Below are 16,651 nucleotides of genomic sequence, written 5' to 3' on the forward strand. Positions count from 1 at the left end.
ATCCTAGATTTTAGGTTAAGAATTATATTTTAGAGGGGCAAGATGGCTGACCAAGGAGGGCAGGCATAGAGGAAGATGCGGTGAAAGAGGGACACGGCGTGTTAGCAAAGGGGAGTGCAGCAGACCAGAGAACTGTAGGGAAGAGTGCCTGAAGCTCCCTGGACATCGAGCACCCAAGAAGAACCATATAACTTGGAAGGAATCCAGAGAAAGAAGACAGGGAAAACAACGACCCACTCGAAACGTGAGTTGCCCCAGGCAGGGGGAGTGCCAGCGGGAAACCTGGCCGACCCAGAGAAGAGGGAGACAGCTAGAGAGTTTGCCTTTTACAAATACACCCACCTGTGGCAGCGATGGTCCGCGGGAGGGACAGAGGCTCCAGTGGAGGGTGAACCAGGGGCACACTTTCAGAGAGTGCCACATGGAGCACAACTCGCTCGTGCCCCTCCCCCTGGCAGAATTCCCAGCAACCAGAGCTTTGAGAGTGCTTGATGCTCCAGGTGCCTCGGGTGGGTCCTGGCCTGAAGGCTTCCTGGCACTTGCGCTGGCGATGCCAGGGCACCCAGGGTCCCAGCGAGGCAGGGGCAGCTGGGGTAAAGGGCCCCCCAGATCTCGCTTCCTGAGAGAGCCACAAGCAGCCTGATCCTGCTTGGTGCCCCTGCTCCCCCCACCCCAGCGGAATTCTCCGAGACTGAAACTGTGTGAGAACCTGACACTCCAATTAGTATAGGGACTGAACAGAATGCTCCTACAGGTCCCCCAGCGGTATGGCAGCAGTGGCGTGCGCTACCTCACTCTCTCTGCAGGATCGTGCTTGGCAGCCCCTTAGCATACTGGCACCTGGGTCTCACGTCAGGACAGGGTCATGCTACTCCATGCCTGAAGGCTCCGAGGTGGTGAGGTGCCGGTGATGTGCACTACCTCACTCTCTCTGCAGGATCGTGCTTGGTGGCTGCTCAGCGAACTGGCGCCTGGGTTTCTCATCAGGACACAACTGCAGGTTCCGAGACCGTGGTCCCGACGCCCATAGCCAGAGCCCCTGGCAGCCTGAGACATACCCCTTCACAGGCCTGAGGGGCACTGGGGGTCTCCTAATCTGCCCAGACCAGAGACACGGAGTCCTGAAGCTACAAAGTGTTGCTACTACACCCTACCCTTGAAGACACACATGGGATGATGCCATAGCCAACAGACCTTAGAGAAACCCAGCTACAGAGGGTTATATATATATCCAGGAGTTAACAAAGCTATCCTACCGCCCACCCTCGTCAAATGTCCCCCCAATAGAACTCAGAGAAATTCTCTTCCATATGCAAACCAAAAAGCAGTAGCAGACTCAAACCTACTCCAGACTACTGCACTGAGACCAAAAACTGTGGATACACAAATCAGAATAAATCCCCCAAATCAACAAGAAACAATAACACAATGGGAAGAGGTATCAGAAAAAGTAATGATCAAGACGAGAGAGCAAGCACGCCACCAAAAAAAGACCAAAAGCCAGTATCTACTTCAGAGATGTGAGCTGAAGACATTGAAATTCTACCAGACAAGGAATTTTAAAAAATAATGATAAAATTCGTCAGAGACAGTGAGAAGAATTGGGAAGACTTCAAGGAATTCAAGAACCACATAGTCACAGAAATACAACAAGTCAAAAGCAAAATCCTTGACTTATACCACAAAGTTGAGAGTCTAACCAACAGAATAAATACAGCAGAAGAGAGGATCTCTGAAACTGAAGACATGCAGAATGAAGGTAGTCAGCTCATTAAACAGCTGGAGACAAGTCTGAACAAAGCCAACAAGACCATACAGGAAATGAAAGACAACCTTAGAAAATCAAATATCAGGATTATAGGCCTTCCCGAAGGAGCGGAAAGAGAGTCAGGAATACAAATGATGCTCAATGAAATTATTCAGGAAAACTTCCAAAACACATGGAACATGAACCCAACCCAGATCCAGGATGGACTGAGAACTCCCAACAGATATGATCCAAAGAGATCCTCACTCAGACATATGATGCTCAAGTTCCATTGCAACATAGACAAAGAAAGAATCCTGAGACAAGTATGAAGCAGAGAAAAGGCCACATATAAGGGAAAACCGATCAGAATCACTGCTGACTTCTCTGAAGAGACCCTACCAGCAAGGAGAGAATGAACAAATATCTTCCAAATCCTGAAACAGAACAACTGTCAACCAAGAATAATGTACACAGAAAAGATCTCATTTGTATTTGAAAACAAAAACAGATACTTCCATAGGGAAGAGAAACTAGAAGAATATGTCAGCACAAAACCAGCTCTACAAAATCTCCTCAGAAATGCAGTAAATCCAGAAAAAAAGGAGGTAAACCATAAGCAAAGATGGCAAACAGGAAGGTCTCCCGACTAAAGTCCACACAGGAAGGGCAATTAAACAGATACCAACACCCACAAACACACACACACATGGCAGGGCAAAATTGCAACCTTTGAATATTAACTCTTAACACAAATGGCCTAAACTCACCAATCAAAAGACACAGATTAACGGAATGGATCATCGAACAGGACCCAATTATCTGTTGCCTGCAAGAGACACATCTAACCAGAAAAGATGCTAAGAAACTGAAAGTGAAGGGATAGAAAAAGATATTTCATGCCAACGGACGAGAAAAAAAAGGCTGGGGTAGCTGTCCTAATTTCAGATGAAATAGACTTCAATATGACAAACATCAAAAGGGGCAGGGAAGGACATTTTAAATTGGTGAAAGGAATGATCCACCAGGAAGTAATTACCATTATAAACATCTATGCACCGAATTCAAACAGACCTAGCTACGTGAAGCGATTACTTATGGACTTAAGGGGAGACATAGATACACATACAATAATTGTGGGTGACCTCAACACCCCATTAACACCAATAGATCAATGAGACAAAAATTCAACAAAGAAACAACACAGCTCACACAAATAATAGAAAATCTGGACTTGGTAGACATTTATAGAGCTTTTTATTCTAAGGCCACAGATTATACATTTTTTTCAGCAGTGCATGGCATCTTCTCCAGGATCGACCACATGATAGGACACAAAGGAGAAATCTAAATAACTTCAAAAAGATTGGAATCATACCATGTACCCTCTCAGACCACCATGGAATGAAACTGGAAATCGCAATTCAAAATGCCCCAGGAAATATAGAAACTCTTGGAGTTGAACAATATGCTGTTAAACGATCAATGGGTCAGAGAAGAAATTAAAGCAGAGATAAAAAAAATTTATTGAAACCAATGAAAACCCTGATACAACATTCCAAAACTTGTGGGACACTGCTAAAGCAGTGCTATGTGGTAAGCTCATTGCAATTGGAGCTCATGTCAAGGCCCAAGAAAGGCGCCAAATACAGGAATTAAGCACACACCTCCAGGAATTGGAAAAGCAGCAGCAGAAAGGCCCCACACACAATAGGAAACAAGAAATCATCAGAACAAGGGAGGAGATAAACCAAATAAAAATTTAAAAAACTATACACAAAATCAACGAATCAAAAAGCTGGTTTTTTGAGAAGATAAACAAAATAGACACCCCACTGGCCCGACTGACAAAGAAAAAACAAGAGAAAGCAAGAATTAACAGCATCAAAGATGAAAAAGGCAACATAACAACAGACACTGTAGCCATTAAGAAAATAATTAGAAATTACTACAAAGCACTGTACTCCAACAAATCAGAAAGACCACCAAGAAATGAAAAAGTTCTTAGACTCCCACCACCTACCAAAACTTAGCCCAGAGGCAATAAATGACCTGAACAAACCCATAACTGAAGTGGAGATTGAATCAGTGATTGAAGATCTCCCAATAAAGAAAAATCCAGGCCCAGACGGTTTCACTACAGAATTCTACAACACATTCCAAACAGAACTAACCCCAAACCTCTACAAACTCTTCAAAACAATAGAAAAGGAAGCAACCCTTCCAAACTCATTCTATGAAGCCAACATCACCTTAATCCCAAAACAGGATGGAGAACTACAGAGAAGGAAAACTACAGACCTATCACTCTGATGAACATTGATGCTAAGATTCTCAACAAAATCCTAGCCAATAGAATTCAAAAAAACATCAGACAGGTCATTCATCCGGATCAAGTAGGATTCATCCCTGGAATGCAGGGATGGTGCAACATTTGGAAATCCATAAATGTGATACACCACATCCAAAAACTGAAAAACAAGAATCACATAATAGTATCAATAGACGCATATAAAGCTTTTGACAAAATCCAACACCACTTCATGCTAAAAACCCTAACCAATGTAGGCATAGAAGGAACAGTCTACAACATAATCAAAGCAATATATGAAAAACCCAACGCCAGCATCATACCGAATGGAGAAAAACTGGAATCCTTCCCACTGAGATCTGGAACAAGACAAGGATGTTCGTTATCTCCACTGCTATTCAACATAGTCCTAGAGGTACTCGCTGAGGCCATAAGACAAAACATAATCTCGGAATAATACTTGATGGGACTTTAAAGGCAGGGCAGGATTTTAGCAGTCTGAAAGGAAGGGATTGGGCTGCCAGCCTCTTGTCTTCACTGCTTCCCACTCAGTCATACCTATAGTTTCACTGAATTGCTGCTTTGATCATGCTGTTTTCTGGCTCAGAAACATTTAACATTTTCCATTGCCTTCGCTGAAATAACTGAGCTCTCTTTAATTGACCCCAACACACAGTTTCCGTATTAGGTTGCCTAGAAGGTCACTTCCCCCCTGAAGCCAGTAGTGAATGACTCTGCTTCAATGGTGTTACCTTCCGTGACTGCCCCACATGCCTCAGCTTGCTACTACATGGCATTATTGATGTCAGTCTATTCTCTTGGAATGCAGGTTGTCTTGCTGTATTAAAGTTTTCCTTTTAAGTTTTCTGCTCTAAATCTCTATTCAGATTGTACCATAAGGATATTTATTATCTCTCTAATGTCAACTCAGACTATGCAAAAGGAATTTATTTGACATATTATCACACAACCCCTGGAATATTCCCCTGTTGTTTTAAATTCTTTGTTATATATGCGAGGATAGAGAGAAATTGCAAAAAAAAAAAATTGACAGTTTGAGGTGAGAGGTAGCACTCTGCATGTTTTTCTTTGAATTCTTATTTTTATAAGAATTTAAGCTTTTTACTATCTACTTTTAGGATCAGCATGTTTTGGCCCCTAAACCAATAAACTTAGCTTGGTTTTCATATTTTAATGTTCTAGCAAAGCATTCCAAAGCAATTTGTGTGTGGCAGGAATTTAACTGATAAGTGAGAAAGTGTGTGTCAGCTCCTATGTCCCACATTAAAACAGAAGCATGTTTTTCAGATTTATATTACACTCACATACATTGATTTTTAAATTTTAATTTATTTATTGTGTATGGGGATGGAGGAACTAACCTTTGCATTGTTTGGTATCCACATATACACAGTGGTCTTCCTTGATCAGACCGAAACCAATAGCTGAGACATAAATCTGGTCTACTAGATTGGGACAGAAACTCAAATATCTGAGCCAACACCTGCTGCCTTCCTGATTGTGAGTCAGCTGGAAGCTGGGCTTAGGGGTAGAGCTGAAGTGTCGACACAGGCACTGCGACACTGGGAGCTAGGGGTCTTAACCAGGACAAAGTCCTTCCCATGCCTTTATTTTTATTGATTATTTTGTGTTTTGTATGTACATCTTCTTAATGGCAGTAGATCAATTGTATGCTTCTGATCACAAGAACTGTATCCTGTTCATGCTTTTATTTCCCTCAGACTTGGTATCCTAACTTTTTTACTCATATCAAATTAAAGAGTTATAAATAGGTACATTCTATAATTTTGTAGAAATAACCAGTTTAGGGCCTATATCCAAAAAGATATCCAGGATCTTATATGAATTTGCAAATCTTAACGTTTACAATGCATATAATCATAAATAAATGGTTTATAATACTTCTAGTTAAGTAATAATAGCATACTGAAGAATCATAAGGATTGCTTTCTAACTGCGTAGCTTATTTACTTTTTATCTCTCTTACTAAGTAACTTCAGAATTTAAATGCTTCATGAATGAGAGTATATTTGCATGTACAGAGTCAACAAGACTATTCTTGAAATGGAAAGCATGCATAATTTAGTGTGATTGTAAAGCAGCAACAGCTAAACCTGCCCTCCACCTTTTTCTTGGAGTCTGGGTGCTAACGTTTCTGACACACACACTTTACAGCCGAGACACTGAGATCCATTTAAATGATGCTTTGCTCAGGTTCAGCAGGCAGTAACAAACATTTAGCTTCTCTTGTTCCCTGTGATGTGATGTCAGCTGGTTCCACACGCAAGCTTAGGTTCCCCGGTAACTGAGAATAAACAGCTATGCAACTGTCACAGTTCTGGAGTTGTCAACAGTAATGAGTGCTTGATTGAAAACATTTCCTTGTAAAGAATACTCTAAAACTTGATTATGATGCTTGGAAGAGATAACTGTACCCTGTGAAGAAGACCTGGTCACATTGAATAGTTTTCTCATTTATTTCTAGAAGACAGGAGAAACCTGCAGGGCATGCAGAGGTAAATTTCATAGGGAAAAAAGCATGAAAGAGATTGGAGGCAGGAGGTGAAGAACTCCTGGTTCCAGGACGTGATGGGAAGGCACTGTGGGTAGCCAGAGGGCGTTGTGCACACACTGGGTCATGGTCCAGGGTAGGCACAACCTCACTAAAAGGCTTGTGTAACATCAATGCAGATAATGCCCAGAAATGGTTGAGATGAATCCCACAGAGCCTAAAGGAATTCAGCATTAAACTAAAAATTGGAACAATAGCAAAAAAACTTGGAAGAGAAAAGCTGAAATTTTTAGATTAGAAATTGAACGACAAAAAACATACGCAAGTGTCTGCTACCACCCAACTACAGGGGAGACTTTCACTGCTGGCCCTCTGAACACTCTCAGCTGAATGGAGTGTGTAATTTTCATGAGATTGAGTGAAGGAAAACAGCTTGAACATGATAAAAACAGCTATTTGAACAACTGTTCTCAGCCTGGTACTGATTTCTAGCTTGCTACTAAGCCCTAACATCCCATCTCTTTAGGTAGTTGACCGGCAGCTTTAATCTACCTTTCCTTAATTTAGTCTACTCCAATGATTTATAAAACAGCCTTTACAAATTATTAAATACCCCGACAAAGAATTGAGTGTTGCTAGCCTTCCCAGAGTAACCAAAATGAGTTGTCTTTTCTTTTTAAAGGTTAGTTTATTTATGTGAAGGGTAGAGAGACAGAGAGCGAATGAGCCTTCGCTTCCTCATTTACTCCCTAAAGGACTGCAGCAGGCGAGAATGCAGAACTTCATCCTGGTCTCCTATGTAGGTGCCAGGGGCCCAAGTCCTTGGGCCATCTCCTGCTGCGTTCCCAGGTTGCAGGATCAGAGAGATATGTTGAAACTGGAGTGGCTGGAACTGGCACTGGCACTCCACTATGGGATGCCAGCGTCGCAAGCGTCCTGTGCCGTCACAATGTCAGCCTGAGCTGTGTTTTCTTATACTAATGGGTCTGCCAAAAGAAAGTGTTGAGGGGGAGAGTAACATGAGACTCGAGTGTGTGTGCTCTGGGCATAAATTGTCAATGTTTGATCTGGATTTTAACCCTTTGCACTTACGTGTAAAATAGGCTGTTATGGCATCAATCTCACTGGACTTTCTGTAGAAGACTTATTGAAACTCACTGTTTGCCAGATCCTTGGGAATCTAGCTTTTAGCAAAGCATGCACCCTGATCACAGTGAGCTTGCATTTAAATGGAGGGGAACTGAGAGAAAATGAACTGCACATTGTGTCTGAACATGACAGAGAATGGGAGGAAAGGGGATAATAGTCCTGGAGGAGGCAGGTCCAGATTGAAATAGGGTGATCACGGTGGACCTCACAGAAAAGAGAAATTCAAGTGAAGCCTTGAAGGAGACGTTGGGAGTCACGTGGATTCAAATGTGAGGAACATCCAGGTAGCTGGCTGACATGAGGCCTGTGAGGTGGGAGGGTGTGACTGCTTTGGCAGAAGTCTCCAGTGAGTGATGCTGTTAGCGGGGTTTGAATCAAGGAGAGGAAGGATGGGTCCTAGGTAAGCCTGTGTATCTTTCTAAGATCTTCGCTTTCGCTTTCTGAATAGATTATAGTTGGCAGTAAGAGAGTTTTGAGCAGAAGAGTGATACAATCCCCTTTTATAAGAATTGTTCTGATCTCTTTATTAGGAATAGACATTAAAGGAAACTGTGGAAGCAGAGAGTAGATAGTGTGTGATTGTAATCATCCACTTGATAGATGATGTGGTTTGGACCAAGGAGGCAGCAGTGGAAGTGACTTTTTAAAAATGGTTGAGTTTTAAATACATTACAAGAAGGGAAACTCAACAGCTGTTGAGGATTTTATCGCTTGGAAGGCTAATCCCTTGAAAGTGTGCCATCAAGTTGACACTAATTATCGAGAGGAGGACCAAGGGTGTAGCAGATCTTTGGGAGGGTATTAGAAGTTCAGTTTTGAAATATGAAGTATGAGCTCCTCATTAAACACCAAAGTAGGGGTGCAGAGTTGTCAGAAACTCTACCTGTCCAGAGTTAGGAAGATAGGTTTCAGTTGGAGATGCCCCAAGGGACTTAACCTCTGTGTGACTCTGTCATACCATCTGTCAAATGGAAGCACAATATTTGCCTCATGGAGCACGGTAATTATTGTTGGGAAGATTAAAATCACTGCTATTGGTAAAGCACTTAGAACAAAGCATATTCTCATTGAGTATTGATTTCATTTTTGTTACATCTATTCTGTAAGTCTGTATCAACTCACACTGCTGTGAATGCATTCAGATTTTCTTCCTGTGATATTTTTACACTTGTGGCTGTGATGGTTAATTGCTATTAGAAGTCCCACTACATTTGGTTTTTCTGACTTGGATTGGCTCGGCCTCAGTTGCTGACATTTCTCCTAAAGTCTGAGTGTATGTTTTAGTGTCTGCTTCTTGTTTAGAAGAAAACAAAGCCTTGTGAGTGTGTTCAGTGCCACTTTCCTTTTTCCTCAGCGCTCAGCAGAGGAGCAGTCAGGTTCACAAGAAAGCCACCATTGGAAATCAGGTAGGAATTGTGTAAGAGAACCAATGCATGCATACCCCGAAGAGCGTGGACTACCCCGCTTTGACTGTCTCTTAATGCACATTAATCATGCGCAAATTTTGCTTGAAATGCAGTTTTGTTTTTGTTTTGCTTCTAAAATTTTTGGAGTGAAGTGCATTTGTTTTTTGGCCATTTTATGCAATTAACCATATTGATTTATTTTAAATAACTTTTCTGCTACTTGCTCTGCATTTCAAATTTGGATTCCTCAGGTCCTATTGTGCTTGCTTCCATCACTCCGGAGTTTAACGTTGAATTTGTGAGTCAATTCAAGGTTAAACTGTGGCCAGTGGTTGCATGAGCTTTCAGTGCTGCTGGCTAGTTCACACGTTGCACAGCCTGGTAACAGTGAAGGGACAGCTCAGCAGGAAGGCAGTTGTTGGATGGAGTCTCCTGTTGGAGAATGAGGATCTGGAGTTTCTGTCTTGGGGCCACCAGCTGTCTCACTAACAGCGCTCTGCAGAGGTTGCATTAACTCCGACAGTTTGCTGTTTCTTTTATGTTTTATGTGATAATGAATATTTGCATTGTTATTTCTTTTCAAGTCAAAACAATGATGATTTTGTCTTTTTTTTTTTAAATTCAGAGGTACAATTTTTGAACAAATTGAAACCTCTGCTCTAGATTTTTTGCCATTGTTTTGAAAGGAGAAGAGGTAATAACAGACTTTATTTTAAAATCTTTTTTTTTTCTGAACTAAAGCATATAATTCTTTGCTATTTCAGGGAACCAATCTTCCGCCTTCAAGGCAAATTGTACGAGCTAAGTTCTGTAAGCCTTACTGTTGCTTTTTCATTTTGCTTTCAAAGGGCACAGTTTGTCTTTAACTGATTAACTCAACTAGCGCTGCCTACTAATTTTTTTGAACTTAGGTTGTCTTGTTTGTAACACCCTATCATTGAAATAAAAATCCTCTTAAAAGAGAGTTCATCCCTTCACTGCTAATAACTTGCTGTGACTGAAAGGTATGAACTAGTAAACTCTAAAATGCTGTAATAATAAACCCTTAACATTGTGGGTGCTTTGATATTTCTCTAATTTTAATGGGCCTTAAAATAATTAAAATCATTAATGATCTTCATCTCTGTCCTTTTATGCTTTGTTGTTATAAGGCATAAGCTATTCTCTTCTCTTTGTGTGATAATATTTCCAGTAAATGTAGATGATGCTTCCAAAAGGTGGGTGAATCTTGAATATCTGATTTTGCTTTTTTTTGTTGATAAGGTGATTCAATTCCAATTATTTAGATTCATTTTTGAATAATAAAGCAAAATTGAAACTTTTCCAAAGGCCACTTTATATCATTATTGAGTTGATTTTTGAAAGCCCAAATGCCATTTTTTTAATTGAAGTATAAGGACACTGCCAGATGACTGGCATTGGCTTTAGCTCTCATTTCTATTGTGTGTGAACCAGGTTTATCCTTTCAACTTTGTACAATGTGGCTCAACTAATAATCCCATATCTATGGAAGAAACAGATTTTGAACCTAAATGTTTTGGGCTGATATTCCACTTTGCACTGAGTTGTATAGCACTGAATAAACTTAGCCTGGGTTATGTGATGGGATGAACAGAAACTATTTCTACAGGATGATTATTGAGAGTCCCATGGCATAGCATGCTAACCCTTCACCTGTGGCTCTGACATCTCATGTGGGTGCTGGATTGAGTCCCAGAAGCTCTGCTTCCTATGCAACTTCTTGCTAACATGCCTGGGAGGGCAGCCAAGGATGGTCAAGTTCTCGGACCCCTGAACCCATTTGGAAGACCCAGAAGAAGCTCCTGGCTCCTGGCTTCAGACCAACTCAGCTCCAGCGCTTGTGGCTATCTGGGGAGTGAGCCAGCAGATGGAAAATCTCTCTTCATCTCTCTTTCTTTCTGTAACTCTTTTGATAAAAATAAATCTTTTTTAAAAAGTCAGAAATAATATGCTTAATGAGGTTTGTAGCCAGCACGAGACATATGCCTGGAAAGAGTTAAAATCTTGCTACTAGCAGGTAGGTGCTATTTTGGGGGGAAAATGATATGAAAATTTTAATTTTTTCATAAAAGTTATAGATGAGACCAGTGAGGCCCTTGGGAAAATTACAAGCCATAACATTTTTTTAAAAAAAGATTTATTTATTTGAAAGCAGAGTTATAGGAGTGGGAAGACAGAGGGAGATGTTCCATTTGCTGGTTCACGCCGCAGATGGTCAAAATGGCCAGATCTTGGTCGGAGCTGGGCTGGAGCCAGGCCATTCCAAAGCAAGGAGCCAGAAACTTGGGGGTCTCCCACATGTATTCAAGGGCCCAAGTCCTCGGTCGTCCCCCATTGTTTTCCCAGGCACACTGGCAGGGAACTAAGTGAAAATTGAAGAACCCAGGACTGACACCGACTCCATTATGGGATGCTGGCACCACAGGCAGCTGCTTCACTCTGCCACAACACCTGAAATGCCCAAATTATGTCTAGTTGTTGATGCAAAGAATTTACAACAGAAATTTCTTTGTAATCAGAGGCATCTCTGACTCTGTCAGTATAAACACATAGCAGGATCGTGGTAGACTGACACAAAAATGCATTTTAAATTGAGTCTGAACCGAAGCTGGTGGCGGCTTCCTTTCACGTTACTTCCAAATGTTAAAATCATGGCAATGAGGCTGTTGTAGCTTGAGCTTTGCTCACTGTATCAGAGTCTACCTGTTGAGTTTTATTGCTCCAGATAATAGAATTTGTATGATTGTCATGATAGAATATAAATTCCTTATCTAAAATGCTTGGGAGTAGGCATGCCTTGAAGGGTAGATTTTTTTTTTTTTTTAGTTTAAAAATATATATTGACTATGTCTTGTATTTTTCACAATCATCATGGAGTCAGACATAGCACCTTGTAATTAAATGCATCCTTTTGTGCAATGAGATAGATGAATAGTTACATCAAGTATGGGTTAAGTAAAAAATACAAATATTTCTCACATCAGGTCAGGTGCTGCTGAAACAAAACATCTTTCAATTTGCAAGTGAGGAAGTTTTAAAGGAGTATTCTGTTTTCCAGAATCAAATTAGTTTATGCTCAGTTCCTTTAAGGCATCCTGTATGATTTTTATACTTTGCAAAAATAAAGTATAATGACTTGATATTATTTGCTTTGTGAATCTGAGTACCTGATGTTAATTTGGGCTTAAGTGACAACAATTTTTCCTTTAAAGAGAATAGGGCCGGCGGGCCTTTGTGGCTGGTGGGACCAAAATGTCCTGCAGTTTCCTGATGAGTCATTCATTCATTTTGCTGTCCTCTTAGGACTACTGGCTGTAAGAGTTGTCCAGAAACATATTAAAAAGATTTAGGGAAAAGTAAAAAAAAAAAAAAAAAAAGAAGCTCTTTAAAGTATAAACCCCATTCAGTTTTCTGTGCCTAGAAATTTTAATAGTTTCACAAAATGGTATCAAGGAATATATTAGAACATGTGAGTGTGCACTTTACCCATAGGTGGACTGCTCAGAAACTCAAACTTTAATTCCATTTATCCATCCAGCTCCTATACATATATTTTTTAAAAATTCATGACAAAAACGGTGGTGAGTATTTAGAGAAGTAGAATGTTTCAGTCATGGGCCATTATTGAAAGAGCTCACAGCCCAGTGTGGGTGATGGTAAGTGAACACATTGTACTGGCCTCCTTTCCGAGGCCAGCTTCCACTTGCCCTTCAAAATTAGTGAGACATCACTGCCCCAAGAGGCCAGCTCTGACTGCTGGATCTTAAAGTTACCTTCCTCCTCTGATGTCTTGCATTGTCTATGTCACTATTTTATTTGAAACAGTCTTGGTTTTTCATTGTTGTTGTTTGTTCTTTTTTGTCTTCTTTTATTGGGACATAGGTTCCATTAAAGCTATCTTCATGCTGCTGAAAGCAGTGGCGTATCATAAAGTAAGTGTTAAGCAAATCATGTTAGTATGTTAGAAATAAAATCTTGCCTATAGAATAAACATTTTGAAAGGGATGTAAGCCTGGAAAAGGAAATTATGTAGGAGGCTGTTGTGGACAAGGAGTTGTGTTGATGGGCTTGAATATATGTAGTAGATTTGAGGAGACACTGGTGGAATTGAAGAGTCCAAAAATAAGAAGAATCCAGAAAATCTGTGGATGCTAGGGACAGAACTGGACATTGTCTGCATTGTCATCCATATTTCAGGTTTCTGGTTTAGGCATAGATGTTAAAATTACGAGTAAAGAACATTATGTGGGGGTCAGATTTGGATTGGGTCAGGGAGAGTTGCCTTGAATATGAGTCACTGTGAGAATCTGGCGTAAAAGCTGGCATGTAGTGTTGAGTTCAGAAGAGACAGAGAAATATTTCTTCTGAAAGCATTGGAGAAGAGTTTAAGTTCTTTCCAGCAAGGAAGGGGTAGCCACTGAATTTTATCTAAGGGAGATCTGGGTGTCAGCCAAACAGAACAATTTTGAAGAGAAAATCTAGAGATCTGGAAATTGGCAAGGATATTCTTGAAGCAATTGGGCTGAGAATATGTATGTTGGTATGTATGTATGTGTGTGTGTATATACATATATATACACACACATATATACATACATCAATCCATATATATATTGAGGATTGAGGATGTATTTAGGAGTAGTGTTGGAAGAATTAGAAATCATTGTTGGGGGGGAATTAAGTGATTTTCCCATGATTATAGCTAAGGTAATTCTCTCAGAACGGAGGTATAACAAGGAGATGCACGCATGAGAGAAGATGGCAAAGGGAGGGCTGAATTCAACTTTGTGTTCTTTGGAGACGTTGTCAGGTTTTGAGATTTGGGGCTTATGTTGAATGTAGATATAGGGTTTATGGTTGTCAGTACATAAGTGGCAGCTGAGGCCATGGAGAAGAGGGAACTGCCTCCAAAGGGTGAGGACATAGAAGGAAATAACAGGATTTAAGAAATGATGGAGAAAGAAGACCTGGAACAGAATGAGAAACTTTAAAAAGGAAGTCAGAGAAATGAAGACGAATAAGTTGTAGAGTGGTGGAATGAAAGCTATGGAGAGAATATTTCGGTGGTCCTTTTCCTGGGGCTTTCCGAGAGCTGGAGTTTGTTAGTATCAATTCTTTGGATCTTGTGAAGTCCTCTTCCTTGTAACTGGACGGTGGCTATGAAGCTGAGAACTCAGGTAATTGACATAATCTGCTGCCCCCCATCCCTCACCCCCAGGGATTTAGCATATAAGTTCAAAAGGGAAGTTGAATCTAAGTTTTGAATACTGGCAAGTTGAGAAGACCGTGTGATCTAATTTATGTGTTTTACTGATGCGTTAATCAAGATGGATCAGTCAAGTTACAACCTCTTCATCACAGTAAAAAATATAATTCACCCTGCTGCAATAATGCAATGAGCATTGTGAAGATAAGGGCATTCTGTTTCACAGGGTCAAAAACATGCTATATTAAGGAATCCTCCTCAGTCTTGGAACAGGAGGGAAAGAGGCAGAAGCTGAATGAGCGAGAGTTTTAAGCACTATCCCATCTGTTGCTTCCATTGATATCCCATCACCCAAAATTCAGTCATCTTGGCTCAACTAGGGAAATAGGAAATTAAGACTTTGTGCACAGGAAAACAGAAAAGACAAAAGATGATGTTGACTGAAGATTGGAAGGAAATGGGTAAGTCAAGGCACTGGAGGTATTACTGAAATCAGAAAATGCACATGAGTAATAAAAGAAATGGGTGATGATTTGGGAGGTTGAAATCAGCGTGTGGAATGTTATATTTCCAGATTTTTTTTAAGAGACAAGAGAATGCTGCGTGCAAATTGAAAATAAGAGGTGTTATTGGAATAAATTAAGAGACAGTGCAGAAGGGCCATAACTAATGATAGCTATTGATATTTCTGAACAATCTTCTTCTTCAAGTGTAGGTAACTCAAAAGATGGGTGAAAAATTCTGGATCTGAAAATATTAGGCGCCAGGACAATTGATGTAGCCTGTTTATGACTTGTAATTTGTTCCTTTAATCTCCGGAGTCTTGGGTAAGAAGGCACCACTAATATGCTCTATGGGTCATCGGCTGTGATTACGTAAACAGGAAGTCCTTCCCTAGGCAGGGAGCAGGCAGGTGCATATATGAACTGAGGATCAGGGTATCTTCTAGTCCCAGGCTTATCATAAATTTGCTATCAATGTGCGCATTATAGTTCTACCTTTAGATTGAAGCATGAAATTTGGCTTTCTCAAACCCACACATTTCTAAGGCACCTGGATTATCAGCTTTGGTATTATAGGTTGTAAGCAGCAAAGACCTTTCCTATCAAACAGGGCATCTTCTCTCCTTGCTTTTAGGAACTTAGTTTCAGTAGACAGTAGTTTCTTCCCCGATATCCTGAAATGTTCCTACCAAGTGCCCCAGTTCTCTAGCCATTATAAGTACATGGTTTGAGTTCAATATCAAAAGAGGTGAAAGTTTCATTACTGGGTAACAAGTGATGCCAACTTTATAGCGTAAGATAGATAATCCAGCGTTCTCACACCCCTATGCTATAGTCAGGTAATAACTCAGCCCTTTGGAGACTGGCTCTCTTTGTAAAAGTTAGCTTATTCGAAAGACAGGATTACAGAAAGGAGGAGAGAAAAGGAATGAGATCGAGAGAGGGATCTATTCACTAGTTCACTCCCAAGATGTCCCCAAAGGTTGGGTCTGGACCAGGCCAAGGTCAGGAGCAAGGAATGCCACTGGGTCTGACATGGGAGGGGGTGGGGGTGGAGCGTGTAGGCCGTTTGCCACTGCTTCCTCAGGAGTATTAGCAGGGAGCTGGATCAGAGGTGTATTAGCAGGGAGCTGGATCAGAGGTGTATTAGCAGGGAGCTGGACCAGAGATGTATTAGCAGGGAGCTGGATCAGCTGGGACTTGAATTGCTGCTAAGTTGAGATGCTAGCATAGTAGGCAGCTTGACCTATTGTACTACAATACAACTTCAAATTTGTCACTCAACCCCCTTGTGTTATCTGACATCTGCCTATCAATATTGGAATTCTTTCAGATTCAGATTTAATTTCTGTAAGCTTAACTAGACTCTGCATCCACAGAAATAATAAGTTCCCAGAATTTTCAGGAAAAAAAAAACCCGGAAAACAAAAACCTGAAGTTCCCTCTGGCTTGAATCATGTACTCATTTCTAAACTCATTTCTGATTGACTTAGATCATAGGGAAAAGTGATGATACTCGCTCTGATGGGCCTGGATTAGCTCATGCACTCATTTGTGAGTCAATCACTGTGGACAGAAAATGAGATACACTAACTGGCTTCAACCAGATTCTCTGGGCCAGAGCTGGCTGCTCTCAGGATCACAGGAGTTGCCGGGAAGGTTGGACTGCCTCTCTGTCTGAAAGTCACAGCTGCGGTTGGAAACAGAGAGGATGGCCACTGGGAGAAGGCCCCGCTCTGCCGATGGGGAAAGGACTCCTGGAGCACTGTCTTCAG

General features: G+C 41.0%; 1 protein-coding gene across 4 annotated transcripts in view; it reads left to right on the top strand.

Annotated features, from left to right (window-relative positions):
• DNM3 (dynamin 3) overlaps positions 1–16,651 on the top strand; it is a 512,631-nt gene that overhangs the window by 217,576 nt on the left and 278,404 nt on the right. For 3 of the 4 annotated variants that reach the window (XM_058660674.1, XM_058660671.1, XM_058660673.1), the window contains exons 13-14: positions 9,095–9,146; positions 9,911–9,940. In XM_058660674.1, the coding sequence (XP_058516657.1) occupies positions 9,095–9,146; positions 9,911–9,940 (82 nt within the window). The remainder of the gene's footprint in view (positions 1–9,094; positions 9,147–9,910; positions 9,941–16,651) is intronic. The other variant, XM_058660672.1, reaches the window with a different exon arrangement.

This window comes from Ochotona princeps, chromosome 2, assembly GCF_030435755.1.
Source record: "Ochotona princeps isolate mOchPri1 chromosome 2, mOchPri1.hap1, whole genome shotgun sequence".
NCBI classification, from domain to species: domain Eukaryota; kingdom Metazoa; phylum Chordata; class Mammalia; order Lagomorpha; family Ochotonidae; genus Ochotona; species Ochotona princeps.